At 41.9% G+C, this 22,967-nt stretch overlaps 1 protein-coding gene across 5 annotated transcripts; it reads right to left on the reverse strand.

Moving 5' to 3' along the window:
- Positions 1-497: 497 nt before the first annotated feature.
- On the reverse strand, positions 498-22,660 carry yeats2 (YEATS domain containing 2). 5 transcript variants are annotated; one of them, XM_075483461.1, is made up of 30 exons: positions 22,353-22,660; positions 21,961-22,066; positions 21,749-21,846; positions 21,503-21,595; positions 21,181-21,414; positions 20,954-21,072; positions 19,118-19,279; positions 17,679-17,790; positions 17,355-17,399; positions 17,106-17,274; positions 16,748-16,990; positions 15,910-16,077; positions 14,896-14,981; positions 13,974-14,159; positions 13,635-13,863; positions 13,163-13,321; positions 12,751-12,881; positions 11,169-11,315; positions 9,837-10,019; positions 8,693-9,065; positions 8,437-8,571; positions 7,916-8,050; positions 7,277-7,427; positions 6,852-6,928; positions 6,677-6,756; positions 5,663-5,867; positions 4,229-4,464; positions 4,023-4,097; positions 3,614-3,687; positions 498-2,343 (listed from the first exon to the last, which is right to left on the reverse strand). In XM_075483461.1, the coding sequence occupies exons 2-30, from the start codon at positions 22,058-22,060 to the stop codon at positions 2,235-2,237; spliced, it is 4,314 nt and encodes a 1,437-aa protein (XP_075339576.1). In that variant the 5' UTR covers positions 22,061-22,066; positions 22,353-22,660; the 3' UTR covers positions 498-2,234. The 5 variants fall into 5 exon arrangements, with proteins under 5 accessions (XP_075339576.1, XP_075339578.1, XP_075339575.1 ...); XM_075483463.1 differs by having other exon boundaries at positions 7,916-8,047; positions 22,348-22,660; XM_075483460.1 differs by having other exon boundaries at positions 22,348-22,660.
- Positions 22,661-22,967: the final 307 nt, after the last annotated feature.

Consider the following 22,967-nt stretch of genomic DNA (forward strand, 5'->3'; position numbering starts at 1 on the left):
CAGTTGATGTGGATTATAAAAGAAATATTTTCTGGCATATTGGGCCACAACACCACAATGCATAACTAGTCCTGGTTTCAGCTCGTCTGAGATATCAGTGTCTTAGACAGAGGGGTAGTTCAACATCTCAGGAGTAGGACTAGTTACAGTCACAGAAAAGACTAGTGTACATATTTATATAGAATATAATTCTGTGTTTCGGAATACTGGCGTATATTCAAGATTCCTTCAGTTTTTATAAGGGTTTAAAAGTGTGAGAATCACAGACGAGAGGAGACAGTATTCGCAGCACAGAAGTCTGAGGCAAAAATATCATTATGGCACACTTTAAAACAAATTTCTTTTTGTTTTTAAAAGATGCGATATGTGCAAACTTGTCCTCCAACTCTGTGTTTACGATGACGTCACATTTTCCTTGTTCGGCACGTTGTAGAAAGTTGATGCCGAACTGCGTTTGTTCAGAGATCAAAGCTGAAAAACACGCACGGACACACAAGTCTGGTCTGCATGAAATATTTTTCACAGTTTATTATAAGAATATTGATATTTTTGGTTCGCATTGAAAAAAGGACAATACAATGTTTAGGTATCTTGTACGCTAATTCCATTTGGTTTTTACAGGCATCACAACCACTCGGCCCAAACGCATTCGCTTGTCCAAACATCCACACACACTAACATGATGTAAACGTCCACATAAAACAGACTTACCAACACAACATCATCTTATTTGTATCAAATGACAAAACACTTAACAGTCATTCACTTAGGCTAAATTTCATAGAATTCTGCGGGCACGACATCCAGTTTCCGCACTCGTATAAACACACTACTGTTGGGCTGTTCCTGTTTGAAGGTGTTGATATTGGCTGAGAAAAATAAGCATCATTTGAAAACAACATAATTCAGATAACGGTCATGTGCACCAATCAGCCACAACATGCAAAATCATCAGCGTAATACTTGGTCCATCATTTTCAATTGTCCTGGTAGGTTCCATGCTGAGGCCTCCGTCAACTTCTTATATTCCGGCACGTCCCCGAGAGATGCTTGGTTGGACGGGGCTTTGGGAAGTTTAGATGCCGAGTCAATGCTTGGAGCCTCATTATTGTGTTCCTTTGTCTGCAAAAATGATGAGGTGGCGGTATGTGTCGGTGTCACTTCCACACGACTGCCAGGACCAAGGATTCCCAAAGCAGCGTTGCATTGCAACATAAGGATCTGCGTGATTTTAATGTTGTGGCAGATTTGTGTGCACTCTACACGAAGTGACAGATACAATTCAAGTTGTTAAACAGAACACTTAAAAGTGCTTCAAAACGGCTACAAAACCTTGTTTGTGAATGAGACGTAAAAATTCCGTCAGAATTTTTCATTTACTACACTATGACTGTGTCGCTCACTGGTCAGACGTTACATTTCATTCTAAGTGACATAACCAGCTGCTGTTTAAAAATGTAAAAAAAAAAAAAAAAAACTCTGTCACCTCTTGATCCTTAGAAAAACAGTTGCTTCCTGCATGATTGTATTGCAAGATTCATAATTACCTCTGCTGGGTAACACAGAGATACATCAAAGGATGCTGGTAATGATGATCATGGGTTGTCATGGCAGCAACACCTTTCGAAGTACCTCTCAGATTGCTCTGCTCAAAGTATCCACTGGCAGAACACTCAGATGATCATTAGTTTTTGCAAATTGCTGTAAATCTGTGGATGAAGATTTGAATCCAAATACAGCAAGATGTAGAGGGCAAGCGAGGACAGCTGTCATATGGGTATTATCCGGTCCTCTAAGTCACTTAGGCTTTATTTCCCTATGAGCAGCTGCCAGGCGGCAACGACTTTGTCATCAAAATAATCGTTTTATAAAAGGTACATTAGAGCACAACTGCCACTGTAAATCAAACAACGTCCCATGATGCGGCTTCTCTTGAAATGTTTGGAGTAAAATGTGACAACATACCCATAATATTAAAAACATCTGTCGTTCTGCTGCTCAGAAGCCGCTTTAAGAAGCGAGCCGAGTCTTTCTGTGATCATGTTAATGAATACAGTACAATAGTTATTACTGCACAACCTGAAGCTACGGGACGACATCTGGCTGACAATTATCTCCCAATAGAGCCGTCACTTTCAAGAGAAGAGAGTCTCTTTGTCATGGCGAAAAATGCAAAGACGTCCTCATCACTCCAAGCGTGTCAGCTACCAGTCAATGTCACATCTTGGCTGAGCTCAGTTGTCCTTTATCAGGTAACCCATGTGTGCGTTGGTGACGAAGTCACAGGTGGGGACGCTACTGACCGCCTGGTGGATATTCAAGGTTGTAATCTCTCTCGGTGCCCTGAAAACCCAAATATGTCCATATTAGGATTTAATGTGTCTTAGACTGAGAGATCACTGGTCTGCTCCTGAATATTCATGATCCTTGAATAGTGATCTCAGAATAAACTCACCATGTGGTCTTTTCTATCAGATCTACTACTCATCATCTAAGATAATATGTGTGTGCTGTAAAACTGACTAAATACAAGCCCCAATTCTATTGAAGTTGGGAAAAAATGTAAAACATAAATAAAAACAGGAATACAATGATTTGCAAATCTTTTTTAACCTATTTTCAATTGAATACACTACAGACATATATGATATTTAATGTTCAAAACGATGAACTTTATTGGTTTTTGCAAATATTCACTCATTTTGAATTTGATGCATGCGACATGTTCCAAAAAAAAAAGAAAAAAAAGAAAAGAGAAACGGTGTTCTTGAACTGTTTACTATTTGCTCACGCAGTGGTTCACCAAGTGGTGAACCTCTCCTCATCCTTGCTTGTGACGGACTGAGACATTCAAGGATGCTCCTTTTCTACCCAATCATGACTTTCACCTGTTTGCAATCAACCTGTTCACTTATGGAACGTTCCAAACAGGTGTTCTTTTGAGCATTTCTCAACCGTCTTTTGTTCGACCCTGTCCCAGTTTTTGGGAACATGTTGCAGGCAAAAAAAAATTCAAAATTAGTGAATTTTTGAACATTAAATATAGTGTCTTTGTAGTATGTTCAGTTAAATACAGGGTGAAAAGGATTCGCAAACCATTGTATTCCCGTTTTACATATCGTCCCAAGTATTTTGCAGGCAGACACAGAAAATTAAACGATTCTAACTGTAGCAAAAAAAGGTTGATGATAAAAAAACTTTCAGCTGATTACTACTTATTGGTGTTTGCTCACACTTAGTGCTTAAGCATTTATTTCTTCCAGCAGGATGGTGTTTGTGGGGCTGGCTCAACAATAAATATAACAGCAATGTGCACAGTGCTATGGTGCAACTTACAGATGTGCTTTTCATAGGTTTCTTTGGTAACAAATTTTTCATTTCGCAGTTCAAGAAACTCATCTGGTCTATAGTTATTTATTTCAATCTACTCCTGAAACAATTTAATTTGCTGTTAACTAAGTTTTTCATTGTCATGCGATAACTATTACGGAATATTATACATCGAAGAAATTAAAATGTTAAGTACAATCAGTGTAAATACACTGGTGGGCTCGACAAGCGAAAACTGGAGCACTGAGCAGGGTGCGTGATATATAAAAAAAAAAAAGCTGACCTGTTTGGAGGGGATTTGGCGTAGGCCCCAGCTAGAGCTTCCCTCAGGATGTCACTGGCAAACTGTTGTGTAGCCTGCAGTAAATACACATATACAGAGAGTCATCATCAGCCACATTTAAAAAACAAACAGACAAAAACCCACTGTCCTTTATAGTTTCTCCATAGGCGAAATACACAAAATGTATGAAATGTGAGAGTACATTCAATTGATGCTCGTGGTGCCAATTCACTGCAAAAAAAGCCAGGCTGACACCAAGATACCAATAAAGAAGCCAGTCAACCCATCGATTTCACATGTATGTATTCATGAATAATGCATATTCATTATCTAAGACTATTAAGATAATATCAGTCCATATAAATGGATTGCTCTCTTGGTGCCTGTTCTGGCCCGTATAGTGACCGACCTTCAGGATCATGGCTTCGACTACTGGAGCAAACACGTTCTTCTCCACCTCCACTGGCTGAAAGGTTACCCCGATCTAAAGGAGACAAACGGGTCATCATTTATTTGACAAAGGTGTAGCTACTTCACTTATCAAATGCAGCAAAGTCAGAACATTGCTGGCTGAATTGATCAGCGTATCTCCATAAACCCAGAGGGGTTTCTGACCTGCTGAGCTGCTTCACTGACAAACTGGGAGGCCATGCAGGGCCCCAGGAAGAATTTGGGCTCCGTATCAGTTTCCTGCTCCTCCTCTTTGACCTTCAGTTTCTGACAGGGAGGAGTCATAGTGACGATGTCGACTATTTGATCATCTGCCTCCTCGGGTTCAGTCTTCAGCAGAGCTTGCATTTGCTCCAGCCGCAGCATCAGCTCCTCACAGCTGCTCAGCGTGGACGGGCACTCTGCGGAGAGATTCACGTGCAGAGCCTTCAGTTATCAGGCCCCTCTATTGTGGAATAAGCTGCCAGTAAATGTCCGGGAAGCAGACACCCTTTCCACTGTTAAGACCAGGCTTAAAACTTTCCTTTTTGATAAAGCTTATAGTTAGGGATGGCTCAGGTGATCCTGAAACATCCCATAGTTAAGCTGCTATAGGCCCAGCCTGCTGGGGGGCCTCATCTGTCACACCTTTTCCTCACTTTACTCTCTTATATGTGATATTATGTACATTTGGCATTATTGTGGTCATTAACTCGTATTTCCCTGTTCCAACAGATATCCTTTGAATGGTGTTACAGTGGTTCCCCCCCCCCTTTTCTGTCTTCTCAAACCCCAGCTGGTCGAAGCGGATGGCCACCCTTCCTGAGTCTGGTTCTGCCAGAGGTTTCTTCCTGTTAAAAGGGAGTCGTTCCTTTCCACAGTCGCCTCAGGCACGCTCAGGACTGGAGATTGGACTGAAGACAAGTTTCGGTGTAATCTGTTGGTTTCCTTAGCTAGGAAATAGTTTTTGAATTGGCTCTATATGAATGAATTGGATTATTTTATAAATAATTATGATTACAATTAATTGAAGTTCAATTGGCTTGATTTGGACTTTATTATTTAAGTGCCTTGAGATGCAATTTGTTGTATTTGGTGCTATATAAATAAAAATGCATTGAATTGAATGTGTTTAAAGGAAAGGTGAACGATGTGAGAGATGCTTTTATGGTCAATTATAGACTCATTTTATCAGTTCAACGATCAGACAATTATAAATCCAGATATGTGAGCAACACAGAGGCAGATGAGCCGAACAAACAAAAGAAAAAAAGATTTTCGTGCAGTCTGGCTCAGGCGAGTGACTCACTGAGCTCGTCTCTCACCTTTTAGAGACAAAAGACTGAATTAATGAGAACTCTCTGTGAATAGAAGTGCAACTGAACAAAAACACTGAGGCTGCAAACTGGCCACCCTCACACACAACTGGACTGCAAACACATTACTGGATCAAGTGGTAACTACAACAGCAATACACCCACACATGCAACACTGAAGAGATAATATCGATCCACTGCGAACTGCTGAGAACAGAGAAGAGTGAAAGTGCAAAAACTAACCAAAGTAGATCCTTTTTGTAGAAGGTGGGCTCCAAAAAGGCAAACAGAGGAATTCACTCACCGGGTTCATTATCTATTTGTGTGAGGATGTCTTCGATGGACTCGTCATCATTCTTGTGTTGGGGCTCAGGGTCTGGTGGAGTATAGCCCCTCTGCCGGCACCACTGCACCACCTCTCTGGTCTTGGGGGGTGTGAGGGCCTGCAGGCGGGGTGAGCGATCCAGCACGTCCTGGACAACCCGCTTCACTGCCACTGCTCGCTGAAGCTTCACAGATACACATGCCAAAGTCTGTTTAGCAAAACTTTTTGAAAAGAAAAAAAAAAAAAGCCCCAAATTCTCAGATTAACATAGTTTCTCAGTTTTTTGTTGATACTGATCAAAATAGCTCCATTTTGAAGTTTTTCTCCACAGCCTTTCTTCCTACGTGCTCAGATTGTAAAGCATTGTGCTTTGAGCTCCCTGTCCTCTCACTAAATCTGTAACTTGTAGATATAAATACCCACGTCGAGGCTTGTCTGAATTCCTGCTATAGCCACAGAAAAGAGGAACAGACAGGGGCTGGCCTCTATGAGCTATTGATGAACCCATTAGAAAGAGATGACCAGGCAGAGATACACATCTGACCTGATAGAAAGCCATGAACCAAGCAGACAGCTCACTGAGTCAGGACGAAGCTCCAAGACAGATTACACAGACGACAATACTGCACACGTTGCGTATTATTACTGGCATTACAGATGCCCTCAACCTGGAACCTGAAAATGTGCGCTCGTAATACAGGGCTCCTGTTCCTCTCGGGTGAGTTCGAATTCGTTCTTAAACTGAGGAAACTACAGTATTCTGCATGCATGTCACTACTAATATCACTGGAAAATGAGTCTATTAAAGCATCTGCAGGATATAAAAAAAAATATATAGAAAAGTCCAGACAAAGGCATGGCTTCGCTGTCCTATCAGCTGTATGACTGCAATGTGACTTTATAATTACCCGAGACAAGGACATAATTAAATTGGAATTTTCATTCTGACAAGCACACAGAAAGGAAGATGGAAAAAAAAAAAAAAAAAGTTACCTCTGATGCTCTGCGCTTGCCAATATTCCAGGAATAATACTGGTCTGCCGAAGAGGCACAAAATGGATGGGAGTCTTCAGCTAAACATACAGACAAAGAAAATTCAAGCAGGCTGGTACTTTTAGATTTTTCAGGCAGTTACTATATATAAAGATCCCGTGAAAGGTATGCTTACTTTTATCGGGCACAATTAGAGGGAACTTCTTCACCACAGCTGTCAGCAGCTGCATCATGGTTTCAATGTGCTCAGTGCTGAGAAAAAACAGTTTCAACTGTTAGGTCTACTGTGTGGAAAACATCCAATGAAGTGGCAGCTAGGAGGGAAAAGTATTCCCTGAAGCCTTCATTTATATAACAGCAGCCCTGTGCTAAATTAACTTCTCCGAGGGCCACTCTTATTTGATGACAAATTAGTTTAACTTAAAAAAATTGAGCTGTTTATACCTCTGATCACTGTTGGTGCAGTTCCAAGTTAAAATCAATGCTTTTTTTCCCCCAAAGCAAATCATTAAGCAACATTTCCTGAAAGAGTTGAATGCATGCATGCACTGTGCATGCACTGTGAGCGACAGTGGCAACACAGCTCCGCCTTATCCTTACTTGATGAGGTCGTGTGCAGAGTTATCTGCTCCTTGTTCCTGCTTGACGGTGGTAGCTGCAGAGGCCACGTGGACAGAGGCGGGTGCAGCACCGGTGACGGAAGGTGATGGACTTGCTGTGATAGCTGTACTGGCACCAGGTTCTGTTTTCACTGTGGCAGCAGTGAGAGATAGCAGAACGGCAAGTATGAGAGAAGTAGCAGTTATAGGCCACATATTCTACACATTTCAATTGTGAAAGAAAAGAAAGTTATGAGATAAAAGTAAAGGGGTGTACTTTGACTGGTAAATATAAACTTTAATACTCTGGGTACCAACTAAGATTGCCTTTTGCATCAAGTATTAAAGACCAGATGGATTCTAGCTTTTTTTCTAAGAATATTATAATTTGAACACTGTTAAGAGAGCAAATGATTTTGGTTCTATCTCATTTCTATCAAATACAAATTATGTTCAGTTATCAATCAATATCTAGTATAACATAAATTAAAAAACATGTTTGTTTTTTGTTGTTGTTTTGGTTCAAATGAGGTATGAAAATGTATCTACTTGTGGTCAGTGCTACTACTTATAAATCATGCAAAAATGGAGGGGAAAAAAGAAAGAGCGAGAGGTTGGAATGAGAATGGACCCCTCTCACCTTGTGCCAAAGGCAGGGCAAGGGAGGGGAAGACCTGGCTGGCAGGACTTGGGGAGGCTCCAGCTCCAGATGCTCCATGGGTTGTGGAAAAGGAGATGGAGGACGGAGTACTGGAGACTGGGCCTTTAGACACTACTACACACAGAGAAAACATGCTATGATGAATCAATGGTCCGTTAAATGAGCAGGCTTTACAGTTGAAAAATGAAAGGGGATGACGATGGGCAAAACAAAGCCGTTTTCACACAAAAGAGAGAATATGGTATGCTTGGATATCTGCCTCAAATAGTCATTTGAAGAAAGAGCTCAGTTCAGCACAACAAAAATAAAGCTGTAAGCTTATGTAGTCTTCTTACAGTCACCAGATTACTGGTTTCATTTTACCCATCAGAAACTAGAGCTAAAGCTAAAAGATATGCTAACAAATCCATCTATATCAATGCAGTTCAATATTTTATCAATCAACACCGTTGATATGTAATATAGTACCACTGTCTCTCTGTTCATAAAAGACACCTTACCTTTCCCAACAGGCATGAATATGGTCTGCAGTCCTCCAGACCCGGTGCCAACGCCCAGCTGCTTGAGCTGGTTGGCAGGTATAGTTAAGACTGTCTGCTGGGAGCTGGAGCCTCCAGAGTGGATCTTCAGCATACCTGGATGAAACATAATGTATTCTATATGGAGAGCATTTTGTGGCTGAACATGTACTAATGTGTACCATGCGCACATTCAGACCAACAGGTGAACGTAGTAAGAGGTTTCCTTTCTGCCCACCTGACAGTGCAGCACTCGTCTTCCCTCCTCCAGCTGCCGCCCCGCTGACTAATGATGCTGCGGAAACTAATGATGTGCCACTGCTTTTGGGCACACCTGCCATAGTCCCCACCCCCGCTCCTTTGGACATGCTGATGACGGGCATATTGGTGACTCCTTTTGCAACCGTTACTACGGCTCCAGATGAACCTACAGCGCTCTTTGTCATGGCAGCAGAGCTGCCTGCTCCTTTGACAAAGGAGGCCACAGCTGTCTTCGACAGACTCCCGCCGGCAGCAGCGCTGGCGTTCTTGGCGGCACTGATTACTGCTGCCTGGTTGGCTGCCACCAGAAGCGAGGGGTGCTGAGAGGCAGGCTTCCCACCTTCAGTAGCCTGCATGGACACAGAAGCACATCTGTCAACAAGAAAGATCTCTTTAAACATGTCTGTCATTCAGCTGCGTGCAGCAAACTCACTATAACTGATTCTACCTTCCTGATGTTCTGATAACATACGGCGTTACTACAATGGGTTGACCACGGTTCCATGAAACAACACACAGAAAAAGGGAGGCAGAGAAAGAGAATTTTTAATGGAGAAAAGTCTCACCTCTGCACGGCACACTGTCAGTGTTTTCATAACAAATGGAGATATTCAGGTGAAATCTAAATGGTTCGTGAGAGGGGTTTATACTGAAAACTGTTGTGTGTGCTGAAGCTGAAACACGGAACATGTTGCTGGTGAAATAGCAGGCTGTGTAAGGAGTACACGACTGAGAATAAAACAGGATCCCAAATTTTTTATAAGATGTAGTTTGAAAGGCATTGATAATATTTTAGTTCTAAGAGAACATTTTGCACTGTTACAGGAGATACGGTCCAAACAAAGTAGACCTACATAAGCCCTATGCTTCCAACTGGAAGCTTTCAGGACTAATGGAAGCTGGAATATATAATTCTTCATTAAATACATTTACATTTATATTTTAAATATTCATGTAAAAAGGAAAACTGGGGTAACTATAACATTTTTTTTTAAAAATTTAAAAAAGTCTCAGTACATCTTAAAAAAAGTAACTGCTGCTGTGATTTGAAAAAAAAAAAAGTCTTAGAAGAACAGCTGTCAGGCCCAATAAAAGACAAGGAGGAGGACAGTAAAACTAACCTGTTGTTGACTGGCTGCTGCAGCTGTACTGAGGGGGGTGGAGCTAGCAGCAGTGATGACTCCACCTGTCATCCTCAACGTGGTGGTACCCGGCTTGGACATGTGGCCGGCTCCTGCTGCTGTTACCGTCTTAACAGAGCCGTCAGACAGCTTCAGCTGTGCACCCTGTGAGCTGCCCACCACCTGTCAATCACAGAAAAAGATCAGTTACACACAGACAGTGACAGATGTTCACATGAGCCCGAAAAAACTTACAAAGAAGTGAGTGAGAGGACAGAAAGATAAAGAATCAATATAAATCCACCATCTTTTCGATTAAAAACACACTTTTTATTCAATAAATCCAGTAAAAAAACAAACAAAAAAAAAAAAAAAAACATTAAATCTTCGTAACAATGAGAATTGAAAAAAAAATAGAAATAAAAAAAACTTTGTTATATCAAATTTGCAACCAGAAATGTAGATTTAGAATTTCCAGCTGGGGAAAGATGGTTATGTAAAGTGAGAGATTAAAATGCTGCACATGCTGTTGCCTGAACAAGCCCTTTATGCAAATAGATTATTACCAGATTGGATGGGAAAAGATGGGAAAACTGACTGTATATTTTTCATTTTTTGTTACATTAAAACACATCTTTCAAACACATGAATCTATACAATTTGGTTTGATTCAATCCAACTCAATATTACTTTATTTATCCCCAAAAGGAAATGATATTGCTGCATTATGAAGAATCATTAAAGATCTGCTTTTATCATCGATAGATGACAAAATAAAATAAAAATCAGCTAACAAACATTTAGACAATTCAAGTGTAGGAGAGAGAGAGAAGTGTGGTAGAAATCTTCTTTGGGTTTTGTTTTTGTGGCTTGGCGACAACTTCGCTGTTTTGGAAAGCTCAATCGGCTGCTCCCACATGCAAACAGCTTTCCCTTTGCCATGGTTATGCATCATAACAGATTTAAAACGGTGCCAACATTAGCAACAGATATCATTACAGTGATACAGCAGCCAACCCAGCACGGGAAAATGTCTCAATAATCAATCAATAATCAAAAGAAAAGAAAGGAACACTTGATATTTTGGCACTCATGATACTGACTATGAACACAAGTGCTGGCAAACACCAAATGAGGCATTAAAGTACTGCCATTTCAAAACTGCATTACTATTGTACTAGGAGACATTTTCAAAAACTGAACCTCAAGACTGGCCAAATCTGGACTGAGCTGGTATAACAGTTAAGAAACAGACACAAGAGTCAATAAAGGTAATTATAATTCCACATTGTAGAGATTAGAGCAAAGTTCTGACCTCTTCCCAGGACTCACCTGAGCCAAGATGGCTGCCTTCTGTCCAGCAGTGACCCGGATAGCCTGCTGGGTGGCAGTTGCTGAAGATGATGCTGAATGACCTGCTGAATTGGAACCCCCCTGTTTTCCTGATCCCTGTGCTGGCTGGCCAACCAGAAACGTACCCTGGGGGAAAGACAAAAAAAAAAAAAAAAAAAAAAAAAAAAAAAAAAAAAGGCAACACAACAGAAGAGAGAGATGAATCAACAAATACTTTATTTCAATGGGACTGTTGCATTGTTGTTAAACCCATTCAAAGACTGAGCTCATTATGTCACCACCAGAATTTGGCACAAGTGCACCTCTGCACATTGTTAACACGAACAAGGCATGACCAACAGCGTCTAACCCAAATAACAAACAAACAAACAAACAAACCAAAAAAAATTATTGAACGACCAGGTTTTTCCACCAACAGTTATTTCTTCCCCCTAAAGGCATGGACACAAGTCATTATAACAACGTCAGAATTCATCTGGCTCTACTTGGTTCAGGCTGCATGACACATCATTTCCACCACAGAGCCCAGACCACAACCCCACTGGGAACCTTTAGGATGTGCTAGAGAAAACTTTATGCAGCGATCCAGTGCTCCTTCATCTATACAAGATCCTAATGAAAAGGTAACGTAACTCTGTATGGAAAATAATACTGCGGCATTGCATTAGCTTACCAGCAGATGCGTGTAAGCTAAAGTTGGTCCAACAAAATATTAGTCAGCATACTTTGATTAAGTAAGTTATATGCTTTATTCATCAAATCATAATTTAGGTCTGAACAAAGATGTGGGTGCACTTTTTAAGTGTTGAGGTTCAACAATTCCGTGAACAGACATCAAGAAGTACTCTCACAGAAGACGGATGTCAGTATAGACAGCCCAACTTCTAACTTTAACTTCAGCTGAAAACATCTGTGAAACCTCTGTAAACACCCTCATGATATTACTATTGTCCAAAGGCACAGGGAGCACTGTTGTAAAGGTGACTGCAGGATCAATGCTGCTATAATATCGCCTAATTAGGAACAAGCCAACCTCTTTTAGGTGGTAAAAATCTGAGTCACAGAGGAAAAGAAACCGTAAAAGACAAGTGACAGGAGAGCAACACTGAAAATCAAAAATAGAAATTTACAGAGAGACACGATATTTCAGCCATCTATCCATCTGGTGAGGTTTAAGGGAGAGGGGCGGGGGGCTAACCCAGATGTCAATGAACAAGGACCGGGGTAAACCCTAAACAGGCTGTCAGTTCATCACAGAGTCAACACAGAAAGATAACAAGGTACACTCAAGGGTCGATTTAGAATTCCCAATCAACCTAACAAGCATGTCTTTGGACTGTGGGAGAAAACTACAGCACCCAGAGAAAACCCACACAGGCACACAGGAAGAATTATGCTAACTTCAAGTAGAAAGATCCCACCCAACCTCCAAACTGGAAACCTTCTTTGTGTGACGTGAGAGTGCTTACCACCAAAAGCCACTCCCAAAAGGCATAGAACAGAAAAAAGGATTGTACAGTTCACTTTGCAGAAGAAAAAAAAAAAAAGTGTGTCTACCAACCTGTGGGGTCTGTTTAAGGATGTAGGATGTGTAGGAGAGGTTGGAAGGCAGACTGCTTGAAGAGGAAGAGGATGAGGAGGAGTTCTGAGAGCCTCCTGTGCCTGTTGACGAGCTGTTCTGGGACTGCTGACCTAAATTACAGACAGCCAGATGCACATCAGTCCCAAACCAGATAAACAATCCTTTTATTCTTTATTCCACACATTTTGAATAAGTGAAAGCAGAAAACAGAGAGACTGGTGATGTTATTACTAAGAAAAAAAACCACCACAACACTAAAAAAAAAACAAAAGAAAGAAACGTCTCTTATCAGAAGGAACCAGATGACAATGATCAACTGTGTGCTGTAGCAATTCTGCAACTGCTGCCAGAATATCTAGTAATAAGAAACATAAGATGTGACGCTTCTCACTTGCACTGGAGGCTCGGAGAATAGCTCCTTGGGGGATGAGAAGCAGCTTTCCCTTCCCTGATGGGTTCTTACTGTTGGTGGTCAGGTAGAGCTTGGTACCTGGAGGCAAATTGGCCAGATTGGCCAAGTTGTTGGCTGGGAGCTGAAGAGTAGCCATCACTGGATAAAAAAAAAAAAGAAAAAGAAAAAAATTAAAGAAAAAGAAAAATAAAAGAAAATTACAGTAAATTGAACCCATTAAACAGTTTTGATATATTTCCCAAACTAAAGCTAAATAAGAGCTTTTGAGTAGCAGAGGGTTTACAATACTACAGTCCCTACAAGTTTGAGTCAGAAAACTAGCTTTTCATGCCATCCATCCATTTTCTATAACTACATAATCCATCAGCAATGGTTTAGCAAAATGATAGATAAATAAACAGTATCACTGTAAAACCATGCAGCGTGTTCGTGTGTGCATGTGGACGCTGACCTCCACTCTTGCCACCTGAGCCACCGGCTGCCTTAGCACCAGCCTGCTGACCAGAAATGCTGCTGGCTCCACTGACAATGGCTTTAGCAACTCCCTGGGCCAAAACCTGCTTCCCTCCCATCACCTTGGACACTGAAGGGTTGCCCTTGGCAACCAGAATCTGTCCGCTGCTGATGGCAACCTGTTTGACTGAAGACTGAAGTGTCGAGCCAACGGGAATACCCAACATCTATAAAGAGAAGCGCTCAAATAAGCTTATGGATAAATTAACTTGTAAAAGTAGAAAACCATTCTCATGAGTTATCGGTATGATTCTGGGTATATCCAAGAAAGTCTGACCTTGCTAGTTGTGGATCCTGTGGCCCCTCCGGCCTGTTTCTGGGCCGACATGGAGATCATGTGACCTCCCTTCACTGCGACAAACTGATGAGCTGCTGGAGCAGCAGGTTGCTGCTGGCTGGTTACTGTGGAAACCATCTGCTGTTGCTGTGTTGAAACTTCCCCTGGCTCCTGCTTGATAATAACCTGCAAGAGAAACATGAGGAGAGGGACACTGACCGGATGGCCACACTGCCTTGAAAGCTCAAAGGGTTGCCGATATTACAGCTTTTATACAAGTGGTAAGATGTAGTCTTCAGTTAAAAAAAATAAAATATATATATATCATGTAAATGAGGATGTGCTTATCCTTTTGGAGGGGGTCACAGATAGTGGATCACAGACATGTTGCCTGAAACTGATTTTTTGAAAATCTGCATCATTATCAATTCATCACAGAGGTTTTTGCATTTCTCATCTCCCTTTCAATAAGACAGTGGAAGTCAGGAGTTTATAAAAGAGCAAACAGAATCAAAACCAATGAGAGCATAAATGTGACGGAGGGGAACATTTTCGGAAGAAATAATTTTTCATTCTTTGTGGAGAGTGAAGAGACAATGAGCACGTAGGAGTGGGATCGTATTACAGCGAGCTGTCGAGATGTTTGGTGAGAAACTTAACGTCTGCACTTTTCTCTGTAAAGCTCCCCACACCCTCTCCTCCATCTTCAGAAAGATGTCCCATTTAAATAGCTGCCAAGGCATTCACATCTGCTGAAGATAGCGCTCTGGCCTACAATTAATACCACACTGCTTTGTTAAAGATACGGATACTACGGGGATAGACTACAGTCACTACAGGAGCACAGATCAGTCAAACGAGATGTTTTAGCTCATCACAATTCATGTTTGAGGACAAAAGCTTGAAGCGTCTAAAAACTCACCTTCACCCCTGAGGAGAGAAAGGTGCCCGTGTGAACTTTAGGTGCTGGAGATCGAGTGCCTTGAGCCTGTTTGGTGGAGTGGCTTCCTGTTAAATAATTTACAAACCAACACAATATGTCAGGGCTCTGCTGTTTTAGTAAACCTTTCCAGAGACATGAAAGCAACATTGGTGTAAGGTGTAATGCTTCTGTTGCTGAAGTCCACATTTAAATGCACAATGCGTACCTACCTGCGGACCTACTGCAGTAAAAACAAAAAACAAAACAAAAAAAATCATCCCAGGTTTGGGGAATCAGCCAAAACACCCACATCGACCTCATTCAATGTGATGAGACATGTAACAGCACTCCAAGCCTGCTGCCAGATATGAGCTGTGCACTTGTGGAGGAAGCGTGGGAGTGGCTGAGTGGGCGTAAGAGAGCAATGTAGGGGCAAGAACTCCACGTTCAGATGTTGAAAACTAAATACAACTGCTACTGTTGCAGGAAGATTCTACTTCATGATGCAGTGACGCACATTAGTTTGACCTGGCAGTGAGCCGTCATCTTTGCAGACAAGTAGAAATGATGTTTTTGGAAAAAAAGAAAACTAAAAGTCCAGATGGATGCATACAAAACTTGGTGTGTGTGTGAGCTCTCAATCAATATCCTCCTAATCTGACCATGAAATACATCAGCTCAGTCACCATGGTAACCTCACATCCAGCAACTATGCTGGCTCACCATACGTCACAGTTCAAGAGTGCAAAACCACGTAAGAAGAGAGAATTTGAGGGACAAAAAGAGGCGGGGAGATTAGATTAGAAAAGAAAGAAAGATGAGAGGAAATGTTACCAAATTTATACATAGAAAAAGAGAGCAAGGGAAGTCTAGAAGGCACTGTCCTACATAAGACTATAAACTTCACAGCCATTTTTGTGTTTTATGTGGGCGGCTCAGACAGCGATTCTCAATTTTGCCGCAGGTCCACTTCCAATTTGGAGTAGTCTTTGACACCGAGAAGGAGACGTGTACCTGTGGAGGCGGCAGATGAGGAAGCCATGCCGATGACCTGGCCTGGTTTATCAACTATAATATAAGGATTGTTGAGCACAGAAGAAGAGCTCTGCTTGCTGTGGACAGGGGTGGAGCTCGCAGGTGCGCGGGGCAGAGGAGAGTGGCTCGGGGTAGAGATGGGTGAGCCTGTAAGTACAAAGAAGGCCGGCTGTCAAATAAAAAATTTAACAAAAACTAAGGAAATCTATATGAAGATGCTGGCAGTACAAAAATAACTCAGGGCTCGCTCAGTTTAAGCACAAATTGGGAGGTAGGAATATGCATTACCTTTACGTGTTACTTGATGTACAATATACATGCATGTGGTATACTTTGATCTACAATCTTTCCACTGTTTATTCCATTCATTTATTTTGTTGGACGTCATATTAATGTTGTTTTGGCTAAAAATGCAATTATTGAAAAAAAGGGGATGTGCTTTTTTTCCCCTTCACCAATGTGTGCCTACAGGAGTACAAGGAAAGACTAGTTCATCTCATCTTTTCTGAGCCGTACAGCAAATTACTGACACCGATGATATTTTTACTTCATTCACAAGGTTCCGTGGGTGTGAAAGGACAGCAGCAGCATTGTGAATAGTGAAGTGCACGTGTTTGTTGTCGGCATTACTTTGTGGTTTTCATATCTCACCTAAAATAAAAATAAATCATTTGTCTGACGTGGGTTATTTACAGGGATGGATTACCGGAGTTCTGCAACTTAAAATGATTTAATTTCAGTGAAAAATATCAAATTTCTTAGGAAGGTAAGTAAAAACAGTTTGGAATGAAGAACCCATGTGGGTAGAGCCGCTTACCTGACACTATTTTACAACTCATGGTGATGGGTTGGAATGATTTTCCAGGAGACTCGGCAGGGCTGGGTGGCTGTCCTTGGGGGACTATCTTACAGCTTGCTGTGATGGGCTGGAAGGCAGAGTTGCCATGGGAACCAAGAGTGACCCTGTCATCGGCTTTGGGTCGAGTTGGAGTGCGTTCGCCAGCAGTGAGGCCTAAACTATGACCACCCGCAGGCCTTCCCATCTCTGCTTTGATGAAACCTGGAGGCGGAGGAGGAGATTGCATTAGGAGGTAGGTGCACCCCGTTTCCTTAAATGTGCTAAAATGTCTCTTTCCATGCTTATATTCAAAGGGGCATCATTTCCGTTGGTTTACCTTTGTCAACACTGGAGTCATCTGATATAGGAGAACTCGAGTGTCCATAAGTTTGGGTCAGGGAGGAGGCCAACATAGGACTAGCTGCTCTGTGAGTCACCTTGGAGGACGAGGGCTGAGGGATGTAGTTTTCCCCCAGAGAATCCCTATGGAGCTCTACGTCAACCACCTGGAACAAATATAGCCATGAGGGCAAAGCTGTGAGAAGAAAAGTCAGGGCAGGAAAGGGAACCCACATTTAGAACTTACAGTTTCTGCCCCAAGTGTCTGCAGCCCGGTGTATGTTCGGTCCAGCTGCGAGAAAACAAGAGAAGTTACACAATAAAGGTGCTGAACCGGATTCATGTGTTATCATCACTATCAGGTGTATTCAGCCACTAAATTAGAAGCGCATGTTCATACTGACAACAAATCAAACTATGCACACCTGGCTTACATCTTAAAAAAGATATGACATGTGACCTTTTTAGTTGTGTATCAAAAGAAAATGTTCCAATGAGGTTGTCTCAAGGCTCAGTTAAAAATGCATATGGAGAATACCGTGTTCCTGTCAGAAGAGGGAAGCAATCTGACCTTTAACTGGTGGATGATATCAATACGTTTGTTGCGAGGGTCTTTAAAGTGGATCTGGATCCGCACAGGGAACTCCCCCCAGCCCCGACGTGTTAAATGAAAATGAGGCTCGCTGAGAACAGACATATTCCAAATGCAAGTGTGACTTCATCAGCATACAAATATACACAGGATACAGTTCACGATGCCTTTGAGGAGAAAAAAAAAATAAATAAAAAAAAAAATCAATAACTTGAGGGACTCTCGTCTCGTTCCCCTTGTTTCAACTGAACATAGACACTCCTCTGTCTGCCAGCATGTTTAAGGGCATGTGTTTGTGCCTTGATAATTTATGTCTATTCAAGAAAACCCCATAAATAATGTACTCGTTTTTCTTACTCATATCCATCCCCTAGCTACATTCAGGGTGCGTAAGTAGTCAGCAGAGGGCATCGGGCCTGTATATAGTGTTCATCAGGAATGAACACTTGACTCAGTCAAGGGGAGCTTATGAGCTGCTGCAACAGCGACGTGAGCGCTCTGTCAGCTCAAACTGCCTGGAGTCTACAATTCGGGATACGGAGTGCTGAGTGATCAAAGAGATCATTTATGCAAAAGCCATGGCCCAACTTAAATCCTTTTCCATTTTTAGGAGCTTAACATCCAAACTTTTTAATCCAGATTTCAAAAACTACAACAGCTGTGTTACTTCTGGATGATTCCAAAATCCACCACCCAACACTGATCAAAACACCTTTTGTGCTCTGGGCTAAGGTAGAGCAGACTGTATATAACAGGTGTGTACACGATGAGTCATGTTGTTTTGGCCTTGGAGTCGCACCCACTGCACATTAAATTACGTCAGCTAATGATCTGCTGGGACAGGCTGCATAACAAATATGTTTCTTCTTAGTTTTTCTATTTAACTGGGGCAATCGGCACCTTGAAAAGACACTAAATGGCTTTTAAAATGAGATGAAGCTTTTGAGCGACATCATCAAGAAGGCACAAGGGGGCGCTGTTTATTTGAAAAAAATAAAAAATAAAAAATAATCATTCTGCTCAGTGCTAAGTCAACAAACCGACTTGCCACTCAGAATTTGACTTGAAGTCTGCAATCGGATGACAGCTGATGATGAAGACTGCCTCTTACACAAGTATTGTCATGCAGAGCTGTTTCTGTGCTCCCTTCAGCTTGGAAAGTGGTGCGTGTGGAAAAGAGGTGGGCCAAACTGCTGACTCAGAACAACAACACAAGGTTATATACATGTGTGTTGATGTGGCTTGTGATGTAAAGGCCCTTTGAGTGGTCACCAGGACTAGAGAAGCGCTAGATAAATGTAATTCATTTTGGCGACAAGAGTAGGAGTCAAGCCCGTCTCAAATAGTGTGTGCGATACTGAGCAGTGTTGACGAACAATGTTTGCTTTCAATGTGCAAAAAACCATACAGTTACAAACCTGACTTCAACCAGATCATTGGGCTTGTAGCTGGGATGCAAAAAGAACCAGACTTTCTTCACAAAGTGGTCGATGCTCGGTTCTCTCCTAGAACCTCTGACATACACCATCCACTTATGGGTAGACTGATCATTCTCTTCCCGCTTATCTGGGGGAATGTACCTGAAATCAAGAAAGAGGGAGGGAAAAAAAACAGCCAAAGGCAGTGAGGATTTTGCTCCAGTGAACAGTGTGATCGCATTTAGATTGCTGTAAAAAGATAAGTGGTTTAAGGCGGTTATGGGAGGAGGACTTATTCACTCTGCAAGTAGCAAAACAAGAACAGGTGAAAGGGAGGGGATAGGATGACCGTAATCAACTGTAATGGTGGTTGTTTTATTTTTCTGAAACCTCAGAATAGAGGACTGGGAAGAATAGAGGAATGTGGGTAGACGGTGCTGCGTGGGTCACAGCAAACGCTCAATTAAAACAAATGACGAATAAATAAAAAACTCCAGTTCGGGCAAAATATTTTTCCCAAATTACTATTTCATTTAGCCCTCCGTCACGTGTAATGTGCCCCACATACCGAGGTATTGTCAATAAAGTCTCCAAGTACCAACATGTCCTTCATCTTACACTGAATCAAGTGGTCTTAAGAAACTGTCAGTTACTTAGATCACTGGCCCCTGGCAAATAAGGTTTTAAAAAAAAAAAAAAAAAAAAAAAAAAAAAAAAAAAAAGGTGTTTTCAACCTTTTTCAAGACTTGGCTTGAAGCAAAACTGTGTTGGAGTTTAACTCTTGCACAAGACCAGTTCGACTGTAGAATCTAATTCAGAAGCACCACAGCTCAGTTTTGCAGTTCACCTTGTCTCTGTGTGTGTGTGTGTGTGTGTGTGTGTGTGTGTGTGTGTGTGCGTGTGTGTGTGTGTGTGTGAGAGAGAGGCAAGATTTTTCACACTTTAGACAATTTTAGTTCTGTGAGTTTTACAGCAAAGAAACCGATGAAGGGATCAAGTTGCATCTCCCATCCATAAAAAAACACTTCAATAACAACTACCCACTTGAAGCTTGAAGCAACACTGAGAAACTGCGTACCTCACAACTATGTGCCTCTGACTTGTTTTGATGAACATCAAGCTTTGTCGTGCACATTCCCGGGCCTGAAACCGCTCTGGAGCGCCCGGAGGCTGATATACTGCACTTTAGCCGCCTGGCACGGCGATGTTTTGCTTTACAGTAACACATCTCAAACCAAAAACTCGATAAAAACACACTTTTGCCATAATATATAAATACAATAACTGTATTACAGATACACTGGACCGTGTGTTTTGGTAATTTGGTGAGTATGTTTGCTCCAGTCCTCACATATATCTTAGTATATAAAACAAAGTGCAGTCTTAATTTTGTTAGGTCCTGTAACATTACCCCATCTTGTTTCTTGATGTGGCTCCCAAAGTTGTCTTTTTTTTTTTTTTGTTAAGCCTTGCATGACAACAAATTCGCCTGAAGAGCTGTACATGCGCAGGGTTCAGGCCGAGGCTTTTTTCTGTATGACAGCGGCATTACGTCCCACGACTGTACGGGGAGCCAAGGAGCAAAAACTGCCAAAATCTCACATTGAAGAACTTTGGTAACTTCTGGAAAAACTTTGACACAGGTCTCTCTCATTCTCAAAGCTGCTCAGTACTATTGTGTAACATTCATTTCGAAACCTACTCAAGAGATAATTTTACTCGTCATATGAACACCGTCATGATTTCCTAACAGCCCTCTGACCCCTCTGCTCCGCAACATACTGAGTCAGAAACAAGACGGAGTGCGTAAAATGTACGCTCGGTTTGGTTGCCTACTTAGACACGTTCCCCACAACGATTGTCTTCTTTGCGTAGAGTCGAGAGGCTTCGTCTCCAGTAGTGTGGTAGGCCACCCTCTTCTCCGCGCCAGTGGATGATGGCACGCCGAATGTGTCCTAAAACAAACAAAACAAAGCGTGAGGGGTGAAAAAAAAAAAAGAAGAAAAACGAGATACTACTTAGCAAACTGGAAATAATCAAAGACCCCGACATCTAATTCTCACTTTGCCTGTGTTGCGTCCAGGTCTGCGCTCCCGTCTGCTGCCGTCCTCTCTCCATGCTCCGTCTCCATTCCTCTCAGCTCCCTCTCCTTGCTGTGAGAGGGACTCGGACTCTGAGTGGACCAAAGAGGGAGTCTCAGAGCCCTGGTTAAGAGGGGAAGAGGAACGAGATGGAGACTCCAAGAACCGGCGGATGGCCGGATGGTTCAAAACGGCGGGGTCACTCTTGGAGGCATGCTAGGACACAGAGGAAATGTTACCGGCTGCTGCAACAAAGTACCATTGCAGCTTTTAGCCGTCTGGTTCCAGTCATGTGGGTACACACCTCAGGAACCCTTGTCATTCCAGCATTGGCATAGTAATTAGCCACTATGCATGCCCGTAGCTTGTCCATCATCCTCCTGGCTTCATTTAGACGCTGCAAACCAGTAAGGAAACAATACACCAACATGTTTACAACTGCTTTACATTAAGCATCCGAAGAAAATCTGCAATGTATTTTCCAAAATAAGAATACATTTTTCTGCATTTCTGATAAAAAAAAAAGAATGATACAATATTATTAAGATACCTGACTTATCACATCTATTTCATGCTCCTTGTTCTTCATTTCCAAAGAAAACTGCTCCCTGATGATCGTTTCAATCTTCTGTATTGTCGCTTCCCGAGCTGACAAAATGACAAAACACGAGGAGCACATATTAAAGACCAGGGTCACCGCTGGTTTTAAACAAAACATGCAAAGCAGGCGTAGCGGGACTGCGGATCAGAGTAGTAACTTACCATTATGTTCAGCCGTTTTGTTTCTCTTATTATTTTGAATCAGCGAAATGTTTTCATAGTCTGGATCATTGCCTTCTATTTTCCTTTTAACGCCCGACATGGTTGCCTGTAAATAGGAATATATAAGGGGGGGTAATGCATGTTAAGACCAACGTTAACCAGCCTCTTCCATGCTCCGACAGCCAGTTGAGATAGTAGTTAACTGAATTAGCTTTGTAGCAGAAAATATACCGTCATCTGTTATGCCTGAAGCTAACTTTAGCACAGACTAGCTAGCAAGGTAGCAAAGCTGTCTTCCACTTAGCACTTTGGACTTTTAGTTTTGGCCAGTTGGTGAAAAACAGAAGAGAATTGAAGCAATTTATATTAAGGGTGATTGTACTGTACCGCACCACCGCTGTTTTGGATAAATCCGAGCCTTTCGTTCGCACAGCCGGCAGCACTGTCACGTTAGCGAGCGCTATCCCTGTTTGCTAATTTAGCTAACATCAGCACACCTTTGTTGACACCGACTGAGACTGTATGAAATGAAGACTTTCTGAGGTGCCCTGTGCTGTGGAGCAACGTGTTTTTGAAATGTGTACGTTTAACCCAATGTGAGCATGTCCTTGCTGTGTTTATCCAGCTCTTCTGTTTAATAAATTGCCAAACCTCAAACTGGACATGTAAGCTAGCTTAAAAAGTGGACAGATACTCTCACATTTCAGAGAAACGTCCACTAGGCATCGCAATTGTGCAAAACAGGTTGCAATACTCTTGAGACACTATACATTAGAATCTTTACGTAATTTGTTTTAACTGGAAAAGGATGGTTTGCTATGATATAAATGTTTGACAAGTATTTTCCGAACTCGCCGGACAAGTAATTCAGAAACAAAAAAGCTGGTAGCTAGTCATTGTGCCAAAACTGTTGCATTGCTGAAATAATTGGATTAACACTTCCTTCAACCTGGTCAACAGGCAAAATACTCAAGAACTCCCATAGTACTTCACTGCAGTGTTATCAC

The sequence above is a fragment of the Odontesthes bonariensis genome, chromosome 14 (genome assembly GCF_027942865.1).
Source record: "Odontesthes bonariensis isolate fOdoBon6 chromosome 14, fOdoBon6.hap1, whole genome shotgun sequence".
NCBI lineage: Eukaryota > Metazoa > Chordata > Actinopteri > Atheriniformes > Atherinopsidae > Odontesthes > Odontesthes bonariensis.